Source organism: Pleurodeles waltl, chromosome 3_1 (genome assembly GCF_031143425.1).
Source record: "Pleurodeles waltl isolate 20211129_DDA chromosome 3_1, aPleWal1.hap1.20221129, whole genome shotgun sequence".
Classification (NCBI taxonomy): Eukaryota; Metazoa; Chordata; class Amphibia; order Caudata; family Salamandridae; genus Pleurodeles; species Pleurodeles waltl.
Genome location: NC_090440.1, coordinates 1,675,953,632 through 1,675,971,850, shown reverse-complemented (window position 1 = coordinate 1,675,971,850; position 18,219 = coordinate 1,675,953,632). Strand labels below are relative to the sequence as shown.

Below are 18,219 nucleotides of genomic sequence, written 5' to 3'. Positions count from 1 at the left end.
TCACTTCACTTGTCTGCTAGAACTCAGGAAACTATTACCTTGACATATCATGTCCACACTTTCATGTAGATTATATCTACAATAAACATTTGTTTGCGCTGTTACATTAATTATGCGATTTTTATGTAACTTCAGCAATGTAATTTTGATGGTATCAGGATTACAGTCATGTGACATCACTTCCTGAAAAGATTCAGGGAGAAAGGTCATATGTGACATCATTAAGGTCAAAGGGTATATGATGTCACATCTGCTACCCCTGTCATTTTGGAGAATCGAGGTTCATGATTGATCGATGCCTGAAAGAACACACGTTGTGTCCTTTACAGCGTGAACATTTAGAAAAGATAAGAGAAATAAAAACTGATGTCTTTCAGTCAGACAATACTGCAGTCAGAGCAGCGCTGCTTGTGACAATAAAATACCGTGAAATGAACTGCCCAGACCAGTATATAACATTGCAACAAAACATGCAAAAGTAATTTACCTTTTCCCAGTAAACTCAGCTTGGCCCTTTTTATTGAACATGAATTTGGAATCGTTGTAACCCCAGCCATTCCACTTCAGAAGCTCTTGCCTGTCAAAAGGAAAATGTGAAAATGTGACTCGAGCCAGCAGTTTCAATTTAGATAAATGTACATATCGCATTCACACCCAGGCACAATTCACAAACTATGCTTGAAATACAACCAGTACTGTCTTTCTAAAAAATGTATTCTAAAAACAAAAGCAACAAGGTTCAGAAGACATACGAATTAGTCATAGCACTTGCCTAATGCCCTACAGTAAAAAATGTAAAAAGCACTGGCAAAACAACCGGTCAGGCTTTTCGACGAAAATTCACTGATTGGTTATTTTATGTTATGGTTCCATTAGTCAGTCAATTAATACATGAATAAGTCAGTCTGGATGAACGAAGGGATGAGTACATGACAGAATCAACAGCTAAATGAATATGTGCATAGATGGACAGGTGAGTGACAGTGAATTGACAGATGGATAAAGAGGTGAGTGACTGGAGCATCGATAAATGTCTTGACTTTGAGAAAGCTAGTTCCATTTTTTGTAAGTACAATTGTAACCATGAATAGTTTGGTAAATCGTGTCTGAAAAGGTTTTGTGAACAAATCACCATGGAAAACATCTCTAGTGTGCACTACTTAAATACACACTAAGCAGAGTACGAAATAATCAGAACCTCGCAAAAACAAGCAAAGTCACCGATAAAACCTGAGCTTTTTTGGATCACAATCTTGAGTTCATCTGACCTACTCATCTTGTTTGTCCTAAACGACTGAGTAAGATATGCAAGAACATTTCTGTGGCCATTCAGTATTAAGAAGGAATTAAGCTGATAAATTAAAAAAAGAAATACGGATGGAGAGAATGTAATCTTCACACCACCACTAAACTCACTGGTTTTGTGAATTGAGCCCCATCCTATTGTAAGTAGATATTTTATATAAATAGCACATATACACAAAATGGGCCGAACTAACCAGCCGTCAATATAATTTTATGCCGGGAGATTTAATGGATTTCAATCACTGAAATTCCTGAGAAACAGTAGGACAGAGCCAGAGCATCTTCACCTTAACTGTACCTAGAGAATAGTGTAGTGACACCCGTACATAAAAAAGCTTACTATTCGAATAACACCTTTATATGTAAAAATGCCTATGTCCATCAGTAATACTTTGCCAAATAAACATGCAAGCTGACCATTGTGCAAAAGAATACCTGTTCATGAATTACTGTGCTACAAAACGCTTGCCCGTCACGTGCTTGCCGCATAATGCTTAATAATATTTCACGGTGCAGACTCCTTGCGCAAAATGTACTTTGCCGCATAAGGCCTTTTGTTTAGTTACAGTACCACTGTGTACTGACACGTCAGTTCCCTGCTGGTTCTTTTCGAAGGGGTGGTTCACCCCAACAGATGTTCTTTTTGAAGGCTCTGAGCGGTAGTTTTCAGGTGAGAAGTGTGGCGATGTTGTACTGTAAGAGGAAATGTTACAAGCAGGGAGCGGCTGTAGTCCAGGAGGCAATGGAGTCAGTGGGTAGAATTCAGAGGTTTCCAAACTTTTTAATGCCACGCCCCCACAGTTGAAAAATAAAAATCATTGGGCCCCCCTCAGAATTTTTCACAATTATTTTATAAACATGGCAATGTTTAAATATGTCTAAACCTATTTCAACATTGTAGTTAAGGACTGTTACCTTTTTAAAACTGGAATAACATGCTTCTGCTAAAAACAAAGGCCTGTTATCTGTATAATATTTATTTTGGCCAGAGTCTGCCCCTTCCCCCCTCCCCCGGGATCACTTGAGGCCCCTCTAGGTGGGTCCGCCCCCCAGTTTGAAGACCCCTGGGGTAGATTATAGCAGCGGTAATGTGTACCCCTGCTGCCCTCAAAATGAAGTGCCTTGCTGCACAGTTCATGATACAGAAACTGCTCTTGACTCAACGACGAAATATCCACAGCACAAGTTACGGTGTGCAGCCACATATATCACTTGCTATTTCTGGGTAAAACGTGAATTAGATAACAGGAAACTATAGGCATTGGCAATGCCAAAAGGTCTGGCTTTAAAGGAATTTTGTACGTTAACATGAAGCATTTACAAGTAAAAAGCATGAGATTGATATGTATTAGCATTGAAGCAAATACATTGTATGAAAATACTGGTGTAGGTTAAAAGGTCTGGTGGCAGTTGCACAATTAAGCCAGACCTAAAATCCATATAAGTTCATGACTACCCTCCTCCCATCTGTGCTGCTGCCAGAGAAAACACCATAAATTAGCAATCCAAGACACATTAATAGCATTACAGTTCCATGTGTGTGTTCAAGCTCAGGCATCCTGATACATAAATAAAATTAGCACAATTGTGTGGAGGCCAAGCACTCTTTTTATGGAAGCACACAAATTCTGCCTAAAATTAACATGTACTCATGGCTCCCAACATGTGGGTGGAGCCAAACCCTCTCTCCAGGTGATTCTCACATAACTGTCTAGTGACAGCTGTGCTGTCAAGCCAGACCATAAAGAGGAGAAGTGTAATAAAAGAGGACCACACACTGAGCATAACACAGCTGAAGCAGTGTAGACAATGAATGACTGAAAGAGCAAGGCCAGGCAGGCGCATGTTTGGGTTAACAGGCAATGCAAGTAAAGTAATATTAGGAGACACATGCAAATTGGCAGCTTGTTCACAGTGGAACATTAAAAATGGCAAGCAAAGAACAAGGGAAAGGGAGAAACAGTCAGACAAACGACAAATACAGTCATACACTAAACATGTGAAAAGGCTAAAAAAATATTTCTAACAGAAAGAAGTAAAATTCAGCAGCTGAATGAATGACCAACCGGCGATGCAACTACAAGTTTGTTAATGACTTTACACAATATCCACAACATGATTAATTATGTGATTTTAAGGCAGTGCCACAATGCAACATCCAAAACAGTTCCGCAGACTGAGCTAAAATCCAACAAATGGATGCCTCTGAAATGCTCATTGGCACACTGTAAAGAAGTCCTACTAATCTATATCTCATGCTGAGCTACAAAATGCCTTTAACGTTGTTCCAGACTGGCTAATGTCGGCAGTTGGGCCAAAGGATACGCTGCCCACCCTTGTGGCATCAATGAGCTCCGAGGGCCCCAAACAAAATAGTGCGACATGAACGTACTGCATGCAGGCCGGACCCCTACTGAAATAAAAAAAAAGGGTCCAGGGCCATTGCAGAGAGATGGGCATGTACTGGCCAGTGTGGAGAGATCAGTGTAAGATCTGTGGTGAGTTATGGAATCGGCCTGGGCCTGCGCTGTGAACCGGGGAAGGACTAGAAGACTTGGGGCCTACACTGGATAAGGTTGAAGCCTGACATCAGAAGGGATTCCTGTCTTCCCGTAAAGGAGAGGAACAAAGTGGTGTTATGTATACCTCCAGTGCAGGTTGTATGAGGTGGCAGATGTGAACACTGGAGGTGAAGGAAAACTGAAACCCCTAAAAGAGCACTTGGAAGAGAAATAAAGAGAGTGGGAGGCTTGCATCTTAACAGCATTGACGCATCAATAGCCCCACAGGCCTGCCAGCCCAGCACTGTGTACAAAGGTAAAGTTAACTAAAGGTATGCCCTACCATACTGCACCTAAATGTGATCCATTCCATGCGTCTCTAGGAGAATATAGGGCTGTGGGTGCTTCATCTCAAGATAGATACAGACAGAAGAGATGTTAAACAACCCTGACTAAATATTTAATCTAAAAAGTATACCCATACCCTGGAGCTCCCAAGCAAGCATGAAAATGACATGAATAGCGAGCAGGATGACAAAACTTTGGCTGAACAAGATATCAAAATCTTACTAAAGGAAATGAAAGGCAGACTGGCCTCAAATTTTTTTAAGACTGGCGACCTGATCAAGTGACTTCACAATATGAAAGACTGCCTGGATGTGTGTCTGGTGCCATAGCAGGGAATGGCAGAGTCTTATGCAGTACAAGGACTTCTCTTTGAAGTTTGCCTACTTCAAATATAGAAATGGGTATAAGTACTGGACCTCTGACACCACATAGTCAGAATCCTTCTGGACTGAGGAAATTCGGCCAGGAAGAAGAGCTGGATGCTGTAGAAGGGACTGCCACTCTGCCTGTTACTTTGTTGTGCTGGCCTGCTGCTTCAGTACTGGACTTGGCTTCCTACATCCGGTCTCTAAAGATTCTCCAAGGGCTTGGACTGAGCTTGCGTCCTGTTAATAAGTCTCAGGGACATCAAAGACTTTATCTGCCAGTGCCTTGGCTCTTCTGCTGAGAGTCTTGACTTACCAACTGGTGCCAACTCCAGTCCCTGGGAAGTGCAAGCTGGTGATCTGAAGGAGAAAATTCATGCATCAATGTGCCACGCCAGCAGAATCAATACAGTGCCTGTCTCGCAGCTGAAGAATCTGTGCAGCACCTGCCCCAGGGCTAAAGAATCAACGCAGCGCCTATTTCACTGCAGTCCCATCAACCCAGTGCATCTTGATTTTCCATGCATGGCTCCTGGGTGCCACTTTTTCATCCTATCCGGCACCGCAGTAAGGAACCAAAGCTGTGTGTCCGGAAATCAATGCATAACCTTTCCTGCAAGGAAAGAATCATCGCATCACCTCCCCTGCCAGTAAGGAATCTACACACTGTCTCACCTGCGAGGAAAGAATCGGCACATCACCTCCCCTGTGCCATAAGGAATCAAAGCATCATTTTGCTTTTCCGGCGCCTCACCTCTGGCCAGCACAGTCTTTGTTTTAGACACATCCAAGGTACTTTGCGATAAACAGATGCATCCATTGGCACCTATGGATTAAGACTTGCTTAAACATTTAAAAAGAGATATTTTGACTTGTGTATGGTGGATTTTTGTTGTTTTACTCAGATAAATACTGGCTATTTTTCTAAACTGTTGTGGAGTCTGTTTGTAATGTTGTCACTTAACACATTGCCTCTGAGATAAGCCAAACTGCTCATGCCAAGCTACCAAGGGGGTGGGCAGGGGTTATCTTAGCTGTGTGACCTTACCCTAACTAGAGTGAGGGCCCCTACTTCAACAGGGTGCAAACCACCGCCAACTAGAGACCCCCATATCTAAAATGGGTATTATCAACATGAGGAACAAGCAGTGAAAATGACAAAGTAACACTGTAAAAAAGTTACAATGTGGATATCATGTGTTCTATACGTAATTCTACGTCTGTAGAATATGTATCTAAAAATTAGCAGGTGGTTATAAAATGATGCCATGTGCCATACATGTAAATTTGAGCAATAATGATAAAAAGTAAAAATATAATTGTAGGTATCTGTACATAAATATGTTTCCTTTGAAATTGTAAGTGTATTGATAAAGCACACATCCTACTCCGGGGCTCAAATACATATATTCGCTAAGCAGACTTATAAGAATATCTACATATTTTACTTACCTAAAATTCCAATGGACAGAGAAAAACAAGTAAGCCAGATATAACAAATTATGCAATAGTTACCTGGCCATAATTAAGACAATTGGGTAAACCTCCAATAAGCAGCTTGCGTTCAGAGTCTGGCACCAAAGAAGATACAATACCTGGCACATATCCTTTACGTCTTATTTCAATCTTGCTTTTATTTTGCTAGCTTTTTAGCATAGTGGTATTCCCAGCATTTGGAATATCTGTGTTCGTTGCTACCCTGAGCAGGGTCTAACAAACTATATTAATAAATAAAGTACCAAGTCACTTAAACCCACACTCTGATATGCTTATACATAAATAATCATGCACGGATGGAGAAAGCCGCTTACTGAACATGGGCAAAACTGGTTAATGCGCAAAGGCCGGCAAATAAGTAGTCCTAAAAAGAGGGCGCATGTCCCTGAGTTTCTATAATATTGCTTGCAAAAATGGCCATCTGTAGAAGTATGTGTTTGTCATCATTCCGGTTATAGATATTGCCACGAATTTAATCGAAACAAGTTTTATTTATCAGATAGAAACAATACATTTTGTCCTAAAATGCTCGTTAACATGAGGGGCACACATTTATATACTGTTAATATTTCAAAGCTGTGCTAAAAAATGGATCCCAAAGATGCGTATGGAATGTAGAAAGACGCCACAGCTAGGGGTGGCTATAGCAGGCCAGCAGGGTCACAGAGGATGGACACGCGACGAGTTCGACGTCTGATGCTAAGGAAACCATGCAGCAGCGGTGCCCGCAGCCAAAGCTGAAAAAATCCTGAGTTTAGCGCTGCTCACCCTGTGACCTGTTCACCACAATAAACAAGCACGAAAGCAGGCAGCACCCACAATTCGTTTAGACTCCTTTGCCTGCCCCTTCCGCAAGGAATGCGGAAACTGACGAGAAGTAGGCAATATCCCATCACTCACAAAGCTGAATAAACCAATCACCAAATGTTTGCCCAGTGGGAAGACCTAAAATGTGAGTGATGCTGGCTACATAACCAACTGAAGGGGCTGCCCAAATGCCCCATGCAATGTACACTGCAGGAGGCTGAGATAGCCGACGTTGGCTGGCCTAAAGCCCCTGTAGATCAGATGTGTATCATACACAAACGTTACACAAGATGCACAGTTGATGGTCATCTTCCAGGGATACGGGCAGCTGATTGAGCGTTTATGGGCTGTAAACTGACTTTTAATGAGCATGTGCAGTCGCGCTTCAAAGCAGGTCATTCGTGTCGCGTCACGGTGCCCCGGCCCTGTCGTCCAAATCTGTTCCCGAGCAGACCATGCTTGAAAGCACTTCGTTAGGAGCGTCGGGGTCAGGAGGCACAGATTTAGAACTGCTTCTAGAACAGCGATAGTGCAATGCATGTCATGTCTATGAAATAAACCGTGAACTTTGACTAGTCTTCCATCCTCGTGTTAGGTAGGTTCCATTGGAAAGGGAAGTTGGTGGATAAACTGCAGACGGCAGACGAACGTGCTCCCCGAATGCATTTCCCCTGTCACAAGGCAAGTATGTCCACAAGCCCAACACGCTATGCCAGAAGGAATGATTTCTTACTGATAAAGTGCATTTGTACTCTAAGATCTGAAGCGGATACCTGAAACACACGCACGGGCACTCTCACCCTCTGTCTGTGTCTCTCTCTCTCTACTCCTTCTCTTCTTCAACACCACCATAAAACACCTCTAGCAACACTTCCACCCATGGGTGTGGGGGACAAAAAGATATATCACCTCAAATTTTGGAGGGATGGTGTCATTGGAGAAAATGTGGGACAACAAAAAAGGGCTAAAAAAATCTCCTCGGTTAGTAGGGCCGTAAGCGCTTAGCAGGGCCTTTAGCACACTTAAGTGCTACCTATGATGGTCCTTCTTTTGACCTTCTGACTTGCCCCTTAGTACTTGTGACCATCCTGCAGTTTATGAAATGAGGCAAAGTTTTATGCTTCTGAGAACAAGAGGAGGAAGCAGTTTGCTGCCTGCAGCCTGCCCTGGATGACAACCAGACCCTTCACACGTCACCCACTGGCTGGCAAGCTTAGGCTGTGGGTACTCTAGTGCTCCAGGCCCTCCATTACCTCAGCCCTACCAAGTTTCCCAGGTCCAACATTATGAACTGCTCCATTCCGTTTTTTTTAATTATAATGTTATTTGTAGAGCGTGAAACTGCCACCTAAAAAAAGACATCCCGGCGCTAATCTAAACAGAGCCATCCAGATAGGACATGTAAAAGCTTTTGAGCTTACAAAGCCCGGTCTTCAAGGCATTCCTAAAGGCACAGAGTTTGCTAACAGAATTAAAGTAGCCCAGCATACTGTTCCTTAGGCAAGCCTCTTGTACAGAAAATGATCTACCACCAAGGTGAGCGTTCATAAATATAGTAACTTTGAGCAAATTGCCATTTGCAGACTAATGATCTAGTGAGAACACAGCATTGCAGCTTATGTTGAAGTGGAAGGGGACCAGTGTGATGAAAAGCTCTATGTGCTATGCACAGTGCTTTAAACCTTCAAAGCTTGAACACAGGGAGCTAGAGAAGAGAATCCAGAGCAGCTGTCAGAGTAAAGGCGTGGCTGGAATTAAGCCAGTTTTGCAGCAGATGTTTGTATGCAATGGAGACGATATACAGGATATCTAGGTCCACCTAAAAATAAGGCATTGCCATAGTTAACTCTGCTTCAGATAATACTTTGCAGTACAAGTAGGCGGAGATACATTGGCAGCAGAGGTATCATTTTACAGAGTAGCCTATTAGCCCAAAAGAAATGGAGGATAGTTTATTAACCTGAGGGGAGAGAGAGAGATAATTATCCATATAAACTCCCAGATTTCAAATGGCCATTATTGACCTATCCTCCAATGGCCAAAAGGTTTCTGCAAAAGGTTTCAAAATAGACACTGACAGACAATTCATTACCTCAATTTTGTCTCCATTAAACTTCAGGGATTTTAGTCTACACCATTGTGAGACATCTCACATGCATTCATGGAACGATTCCATTGGAGAATGTGAGGTAAAATCTAAAGTGAGAATTAGTTGAGTGTTGTCAGCATAATTCACAAATTATAGAGCATGAGATCAAATAAGACATTGCAGCGCCAGTCTGACGAGGAGCTTGTCCGATGATGAAGCATGACACCCATTTGGGTGTGTGAGGACTCTTGCTCCTATTGAATAGGATTCTCTATTTAATAGGTTAACCTTACACTCGCCCTGTGTGTTTTCTTTTCTTCTATCAGTATTTAGGAACAGTGCATTTCATTATTAGGAACTGATATGGGAGGGTATGCACTGGACCTTTAACTCCTCCCCATCCCCCCATTTTTTGATATATTCAAATAAGATTAGCCAGTGGCCTCGAAATTACATTAAATAATGTTGGGCTTAGTGAGGAGTCCTGGGGCACTCCCTGTTTAACGTTTCTAAAAGCAGAGTACAAGGGAAGCAAACAAACTGCCTATGTTCTTCCTTCCAAGAAAGAAGCAAGCCCTTGCAGAGCTTTTTACTTTACTGCTGTTCCTGGCAGCCTGGTAAGTAACACACGATGACTGATAGTGTCAAACGCGACAGACCGGTCAAGTAGTACCAAAATTACCCAAAAGCCTTTGTCTGACGCCATACATAGATCATGTAATACAATGAGCAAGGTTCCTTCCATTCTACGGAGAGGACAAAACCTGAACTGAGCCCCATCTACTAAGTTGTGTTCTTCAGGGAAGCTAGAGAGTATATTGTTGACATCGTTTTCCAGTACTTTACTGGGAAACGGAAGAAGAGAAGTAGGCCTCAAAGTACTGAGCGCTGCCAGATCAGCCGGCGGCTTTTTCAGTAAAGTGAGCACTAATGCCTTTTTCCACAGTGGCTCTCGTCACGCACCAATTACATATGGCAGCTAATGGTCCTGGCACATAGGCGGGTAACAACTTCCAGATTCCAGGGGGTAGAGGATCCAATGGAGAGCTAGATGAAAATGAGTTGCCAATGTTAAGAAATTCACTTTCTGATAGTCTTCTAGTGTTACTGACACAGTGTCTGCCTTAGAAGAGCACATATTTGTTTCCGTTGCCAGAACAGAGATAGATGAGGGGTTTGAGGCAGAAGAGAAATCTGTCAAGATGTGTTCAATCGTATTCTCAAAATAGTTTGGAGTAGCTTGATGTTGAACACAGAGGGTTAGACGGGTTAGCGCTTGGGCAGGATTGGAGGTATGTAAAATGTAATTTGCAAAATAGTCTGCTTTGACGGCCTAGTCTGTTTCTTGTACTTTCTAAGTGCCTCCTTATAGTCTGATCTTGAGCCTGTGGAAAAGCTCGAGCCCCACACACTTGAGTTTCGTACAATGGATTATGGCTGCTCACAGAGCATCATTAAACCAAGGCATCGGAGGGCGATGATGTGGAGGTCTGTTTAAGGGTAATGAGGTATCTAGAGCTCTGGTGATCCAGGCATGGGAATTATCATATGCCTCTGTAACCGAGTTGGTGCAGGTGGGAGAGAGAGAAGACCGATGTTCCCCCAATTCCTCTGTCAATGATATAAACCAAGAACATGTAGGGCCCAGATGGAGCTGTTTTTTATTTGGGTCCCCGGATCCAATGTTATCAGGTGGATGCAAATAAAATGTAACTAATGAGTGATCAGTCCAAACTAGAGGACATACCTCGGTTAAGTTAATCATGCCTTAAGTGGAAAAAATTAGATCCAAAGTGTGTCCATGAAGTTGTGCAGGGCCCGTGACCAAAGGATGGAGGCCCTCAGCTGCCAAGGAACTCGGCAGACCGATACCGAAATGTTGAAAATTTCTGCCCATATATTAAAGTCCCCAAGTACAAAAAAAGACGTGTGAGAAATAATAAGATATGACACAACATCAGCAAATGCTTGTGAAAGTCCATGCAAGACTCCGGACAGCAATAAACGAATCCAGCCACCGAGCAGGAAGCTGAAATGTTCAGAGAGAACCCCATTATTTCAGCCTGGTGGAAGTCCTTCAGTCATAATTTTTTTAGTTTGAGATGAGATTTATAAACAATAGCCAACCCATTACCGTCTGTAGAGGTCACCGAAGGTACACTATCTTGTAGTCTTCCAGACAGGCTTTCTCCAAATCCTGAGATAAAGAGCATGTTGAATCCAGAGGTAGAGATTAAAAGATGTATTTCTACGGCATGCTTCACCAGTGAGCAGGAATAAATAAGCCCACGTTTCAATGCGATGTACGACAAAACCGTCAGAAAGAGGTTATTCATGCACTGAGAGGGGTCTCATATGTTTATACGATTATCATTTGGCCTGCCTATCTAAAGCCCTTATGAAAGGAGCAAAAATGAATGTATTCAGACCTGATTTGGAAGAGATGGTCTTTTGTGTAAGTAATACCAGGGGAAGTCACTTCCTCACGTGTCCTTACATCGTCTGTGGCAAAATAGGCACCGTGACGGGCACTGTGCGGGGCTGGTGCATGGACGGGAACAGATGGGCTTGCCTTTGGCGTGACCACACTGCAGGCAGACAAATACTGCCAAATCAAAAAAAAAAATCTGGAGACAAAACCAAAATGGCTTCCCAGTTCGGGGAGACAGCAAAGAGGTACAAGCATTTGCAATGCAATAGGTCTCGCATTTATGAGAGTTGGAGCTATTGGCGCATGTAATGACAATGTCTTTTACCACAGTGTTTTGATTTGGAGTGGATGTATGTGGTGTGGAATTACGGGAGTTTAATTGGAATTGTATGTGGTGGAATTGTATGTGGTAAAATTGTGTGGGGAGGCGTGGATTTGTTTACTGGAATTATGTGGCATGATGTGAAGTGGAATTATGTGGATAGTATTTATGTGGTATTGAGTGTACTGGAGTTTTGTGGATGAGCTATTGAGGTAGTAAGTAAACCCTTAGCCAACTGTGTGGCTTGAAGCAGTGTTGAGTGCCTGACTGAATAAGGGTGCTGTGTTTAATGAATATTGATCGTGTAGGGCCAAGTTGTTTGTAAAGTTGTGGGGGTTTGTTAAAAGAGTATTATTGAGGTATGTCCAGGGCAGTCTGCATATAACCCATAAAATCTAATATTCCTCTTGCACTAGAACGTGTAAGCCATTTAAGACAAACATATGCTGCAATTTAAAGACATAAATCACTGACTTATTGAAACAATCCATGGGAGGCAAATGGGCCAAAGGTAAAAACTTTGGAAGTTCTGAAGAATTGGCCACCTATTTGATAGGATTTTTCTCTCCCATAATCACTAGTGTGAGCTCATGTTTGAATCTTAGGGCCCGATTTATACTTTTTTAGTGCCACATTTGTGTCATTTTTTTACGTAAAAGTGGCGCAAACTTATGCAGTGCTAAAAAAGTATAAAATCAGGCCTTTAGAGGTTAGCAAGATTACAACTGGTGAGAGAAATTTACACAGTATATATTTTGAAAAATGCCAGAAGCTCGATGGGGTTGCTGGTCAATAAATATTGTGTGCGACTTCTAGTATTTCAAATGCTCCTGCAACTAGACATGTGCATATTGTGTGTTCCTACTAACAACATTTTATCATGATTTAGAAGACATTTGCCCAAACTGAATGTGCAGGTCTTAAATTACTCTCTGTAGAGCAAAATGGCATACTGTAAAGGTCACCGTGTCAGGACATTGTACCTGGCCAATATTAACCATTTACTGTCGTAGAAAATTACCCCAAAGTGAAACAGTTGTGTATAGAATGAAATGCACACTTGAGAAGATGTAAATGGCCTGTCTAGTCAATAGCGTTGCCAGGTCGGATTCCCCAAAAAAAAAAAAATCGTCTGAAACAATTATTCTCTGGGTCACTTATCACAGCGTTTGATTGAGGGTGCGTGTGTATCAATCTCAGAGACTGAACATGCAATAAAGGCAAGCGCTCTGAAAACCAATGAATACAATGTGAGTTTTGAAACATGATAACTAGGCTTATAATAAATTATATGAATGACTCATTTGTTTTGGTTTTATGCGAGGCAGATGAAAGGAATAGTTCAGTTTTAAGAATTCTGCACCTACCTGTATATGTGATCGACAGGGCACGAATTTATGTGTACTTTATTAATACAAAACTATTGAAACACAATAGTAATTCAATAAAATGCAAAACACACAACATTGGGCAATACTCTAATAGCGCTAGCTAAATCATAGAGTGCACAATAGACAGCTATTTCAATATCGAAACACATTTTAATCTATGCTAAAAATGTGAATATGTCTTTCCTCTGTTTGTCAATGTTATAGCATCTGCACTGCTGTGAATAATTATGTAATTAGAAGAAATATTAAGTTCCCGACACTGATACACCTGGCCAAAACAAACAAAAAAAGCAAACGCCGGCTTTCAAATCCTAAAATGGTCGACTTTGCCTTCAATGTTTCTGAGGTCAGTAAAATGAGCCAAGGTGAGGTGGGCAAACACAAGGACTATGCTGTGGGCACCAAGAAACAATAGAAACTTACGTAGGTGTTTGAAATAGCACACAGCCAGAGTCAATAGCACAATTTGCACAGGCGCCTAACACAATGGTGATATAGACTGCAGCAGCATGAACATAATACAGGGAGTGCAGAATTATTAGGCAAGTTGTATTTTTGATGATTAATTTTATTATTGAACAACAACCATGTTCTCAATGAACCCAAAAAACTCATTAATATCAAAGCTGAATATTTTTGGAAGTAGTTTTTAGTTTGTTTTTAGTTTTAGCTATGTTAGGGGGATATCTGTGTGTGCAGGTGACTATTACTGTGCATAATTATTAGGCAACTTAACAAAAAAAAAATATATACCCATTTCAATTATTTATTATTACCAGTGAAACCAATATAACATCTCAACATTCACAAATATACATTTCTGACATTCAAAAACAAAACAAAAACAAATCAGTGACCAATATAGCCACCTTTCTTTGCAAGGACACTCAAAAGCCTGCCATCCATGGATTCTGTCAGTGTTTTGATCTGTTCAACATCAACATTGCGTGCAGCAGCAACCACAGCCTCCCAGACACTGTTCAGAGAGGTGTACTGTTTTCCCTCCTTGTAAATCTCACATTTGATGATGGACCACAGGTTCTCAATGGGGTTCAGATCAGGTGAACAAGGAGGCCATGTCATTAGATTTCCTTATTTTATACCCTTTCTTGCCAGCCACGCTGTGGAGTACTTGGACGCGTGTGATGGAGCATTGTCCTGCATGAAAATCATGTTTTTCTTGAAGGATGCAGACTTCTTCCTGTACCACTGCTTGAAGAAGGTGTCTTCCAGGAACTGGCAGTAGGACTGGGAGTTGAGCTTGACTCCATCCTCAACCCGAAAAGGCCCCACAAGCTCATCTTTGATGATACCAGCCCAAACCAGTACTCCACCTCCACCTTGCTGGCGTCTGAGTCGGACTGGAGCTCTCTGCCCTTTACCAATCCAGCCACGGGCCCATCCATCTGGCCCATCAAGACTCACTCTCATTTCATCAGTCCATAAAACCTTAGAAAAATCAGTCTTGAGATATTTATTGGCCCAGTCTTGACGTTTCAGCTTGTGTGTCTTGTTCAGTGGTGGTCGTCTTTCAGCCTTTCTTACCTTGGCCATGTCTCTGAGTATTGCACACCTTGTGCTTTTGGGCACTCCAGTGATGTTGCAGCTCTGAAATATGGCCAAACTGGTGGCAAGTGGCATCGTGGCAGCTGCACGCTTGACTTTTCTCAGTTCATGGGCAGTTATTTTGCGCCTTGGTTTTTCCACACGCTTCTTGCGACCCTGTTGACTATTTTGAATGAAACGCTTGATTGTTCGATGATCACGCTTCAGAAGCTTTGCAATTTTAAGAGTGCTGCATCCCTCTGCAAGATATCTCACTATTTTTGACTTTTCTGAGCCTGTCAAGTCCTTCTTTTGACCCATTTTGCCAAAGGAAAGGAAGTTGCCTAATAATTATGCACACCTGATATAGGGTGTTGATGTCATTAGACCACACCCCTTCTCATTACAGAGATGCACATCACCTAATATGCTTAATTGGTAGTAGGCTTTCGAGCCTATACAGCTTGGAGTAAGACAACATGCATAAAGAGGATGATGTGGTCAAAATACTCATTTGCCTAATAATTCTGCACTCCCTGTATGTACAGAGTGGCATGGAGCTTTGGGGGGCGCTCTTGAGGCAGGATTACTGTAACCACAGTGTTATGGGATTGGGTCGAACTAAACACAAAACTGTGCTGATGGTTTTAATATTAAGCATGGGGACAGAACTTGACAGAGGTTTCGAAGAGTAGGTTTCCTTGTACTATTCAGGAATACGTAATTACAAAATCATTGTAGTGTAAACGAAAACAGTTGAAAAATAAAAGTGTACTCCTGCAACAGATTGTATGGAAGGTAATCAGCTCAGAGCAAAGAAACCTGCATTCCTTGTGCTGAGAAGTGCAGCAAAGAAACCGGGCACGCCAGCAGATACCAACAACGAGCTCAGGCTCTGGGTCTTAAAATCACAAGCTTCAATTTTATACTCTCAAGATACTTTTATTTATTTATTATGATCAACAAGAGCAGCTGGATAAGAAATGCTGCGCATGGCAACAGTAAGAAGGCGCTCGAGGTCATCCATCTTTTTCAAACTTTTAAGTTGTAAACGTGCAGAGCACGACGGCTAGATACTGCGCCTGACGTTTGGGAAACCACGGATACTTGCAAAACATTTATGGTATAGGCCCACTGACATCAGGGCCATTTAAGAGAGATTTGGGGCAGGGGGGCGGGGGTGAACGAGTCCAGATAAGGCACTGGGGTGGAGGTTCCTTCATGTTTCATTGCTTCTTATCAGAGGAGGTTTGACACAGCGCCCAGCCTATGTTTGAGTCCGAGGTGTGCTCAGAGTTTTATGGCCGGTTCAGGCGCCTGCTCACTCCTGTTCGTTAATCTCTTTCCACTCAGACTCCGAATCTGGTTTTGTTTGTTGGAAATTGTTTCACCCTAATGCCAAGGTGGGAGTTTGTATAGCGCTCAAAGCACTGCGAGGAGCAGGAGAGGGAAGGGGGTGACTGAGAAGTAATAAGGGGGCTGTAGAGGGAATGGAGGGGTTGGGGGGTGTTTACAGAAGCGAAGGAACAGAATGCCCTGTCGTGCACGTCTGTGCGTTTACTGCATACTTAGGCAGCCTCAAAGTGCTGCACGGAACAGTAAAGGCATGAGAGGGAGGGAGAGGAACGAGAGATCAACTGGGATAGAAGTAGCGTGCACTGGGCCTCAGAGCCCTTGTCAGCATGAACTTAGAGGATGAGGGATCTGCTTTTTAAGTGTCTGGAAGGAAGCCATGTTAGGCCTTTCTGTGACTTCTCTGAGGAGCCTCCCGAACCGGGCACAAGGCGCCAGCAGCATAGGGTACTCCAACACTTCCATGCAGTCCAGTGGCGACGAAACACAAAAAGCATTTGGAATGCAATAGTCTTGTGTTTGCTCGAGGTAGAGCTCATAGCGTTGTAAATTACTGACTGGACTTTTATTGCCAAACAGACTGAAAATAACAAAAGGAAGAGAGGGAGGGTGAACTGGCCCTGGAAAAGCCCCCCTCTGCTGTTGGTTTATGTTTACAGAGGAAGGTGGTGGGGAGGAGTAACTGAACAAGAACCCAACACTGTTGAGGTGAAACAGGCAAATGCCAAACAAAAGTCCCTTACAGAAGAGATAAACAGGACATAGCGTAATTACACAGTACTTTGTGCTGCTCCCAAAGTGAAAAAAGGCAGGACAAAGAGGCAGAACTGACCACTAGCAAGCAAGGATTTTTGAAGGACACTTCAACTAACAAATCAGAACGCTGGAACTCACTCTATTGTATACTTTAGTATACAGCAGGCCGAACGCTAACGCTCGACCTAAAAAAGGGTGTCTGCCCTGTACAAAATTGTGAAAGCAGTCGGGGGAAAACATTTATATCACAGTCATTTTCAGTTTTGCGTACTTTTTCTTTTAGAATTTAAAACGTCTAATCCTTCCTTCTAAAAGTCAAACTGTTTGTAACCATAAAGTGCTTTGTACCTAAATGGTGTATAATAGTTTTTTTTTTTTTTTAAATATTCTAGGACGTGTAGTCCTGTTTATTCCATTATAAACCCAAGATTACAAGACCCAGAATTCAAAGAAAATAAAATCTCAACTGTAGCAGCTCACTGCGCATGAAACTTACAGATAACTCATGAAATCGGGTTTATTCATAGGCCCAGCCAACATTTTACCCCAATGTCATAGTTGTTTATTTTTCTGAAATATTTAGTATATTCTGATATAAAGATTGAGAAGCACGAGCCAAAAAATATATAATTAAAATAAATAAAAATTAACCATGTTCATCCCTGACAAATTCAGAATGGTTCTTTCCATTAAGTGGGCGAGAGACCCTTCTTAGCAGGAGCCTTGATATTTGTACTACTCCATAATATGCCCGGATCTCACGACCAGAGGTGGAATTGCTTGTGTAAATTAACATAGTTTTTGAAGCACCACGCATTTAAATTCTGTAAATTATGTACTTGGTGCAATTGCACGCAATCCATCCGCTTCATAATCTTCTGAGTTTCACAAGAAAATTGATCTAACTCAAATGGATCAAAAGTTTTAAAAAAGACTGAACATGTACTGCCACGCAGTGGAATACCATTCGCAAAAAGTTGACAGGTCACCTTTCTGTTGCTTATTCCTGTATTTGGCTGTTAAACTGATACTACTGAGGTTAAATCTTTGCCCAGTGTTAATAGTTGTAAAAATGTCACAATGATGAAGTAATACAACCATAAAATAAACCCCTTTATGCTGCATATTTTGTGATTTATTGCTGCATAATTTAATCCTGCTATATAATGTGGTCCTTCCTGCCACATAGTTCCAGTAGCCCTGACTGTGTGTGATACCTGAATGTAAAATATAACGCAGTTATTAAATGAAAAATAAATGAAAGATAAACTAATCGGCAGGAAATGCGTAGGAAAGCTCAGTTACATAAAATGCTTCTGTGTGTATAACTGGTTGGTACCCTGGGGACTAGTGACTTGTGTGTTTATAGTCCTACAAGGTTCCAGCCTGGGAGGCCAAGCTCTGTGAAATTGTAGGTCAGTTTAAACAAGTGCATGTTTTGTGTTATACAGCATAACACAGGCTGCCATAAAATGTGCAAAAAGACATAGCGGGAACATGCCAGCCCTT

General features: G+C 42.0%; 1 protein-coding gene across 1 annotated transcript in view; it reads right to left on the bottom strand.

Moving 5' to 3' along the window:
• The window catches only part of AGPS (alkylglycerone phosphate synthase), a 605,536-nt gene that overhangs the window by 484,807 nt on the left and 102,510 nt on the right, over positions 1–18,219 (bottom strand). Inside the window, exon 2 of the mRNA XM_069225421.1 lies at positions 488–577. Coding sequence (XP_069081522.1) covers positions 488–577 — 90 coding nt within the window. The remainder of the gene's footprint in view (positions 1–487; positions 578–18,219) is intronic.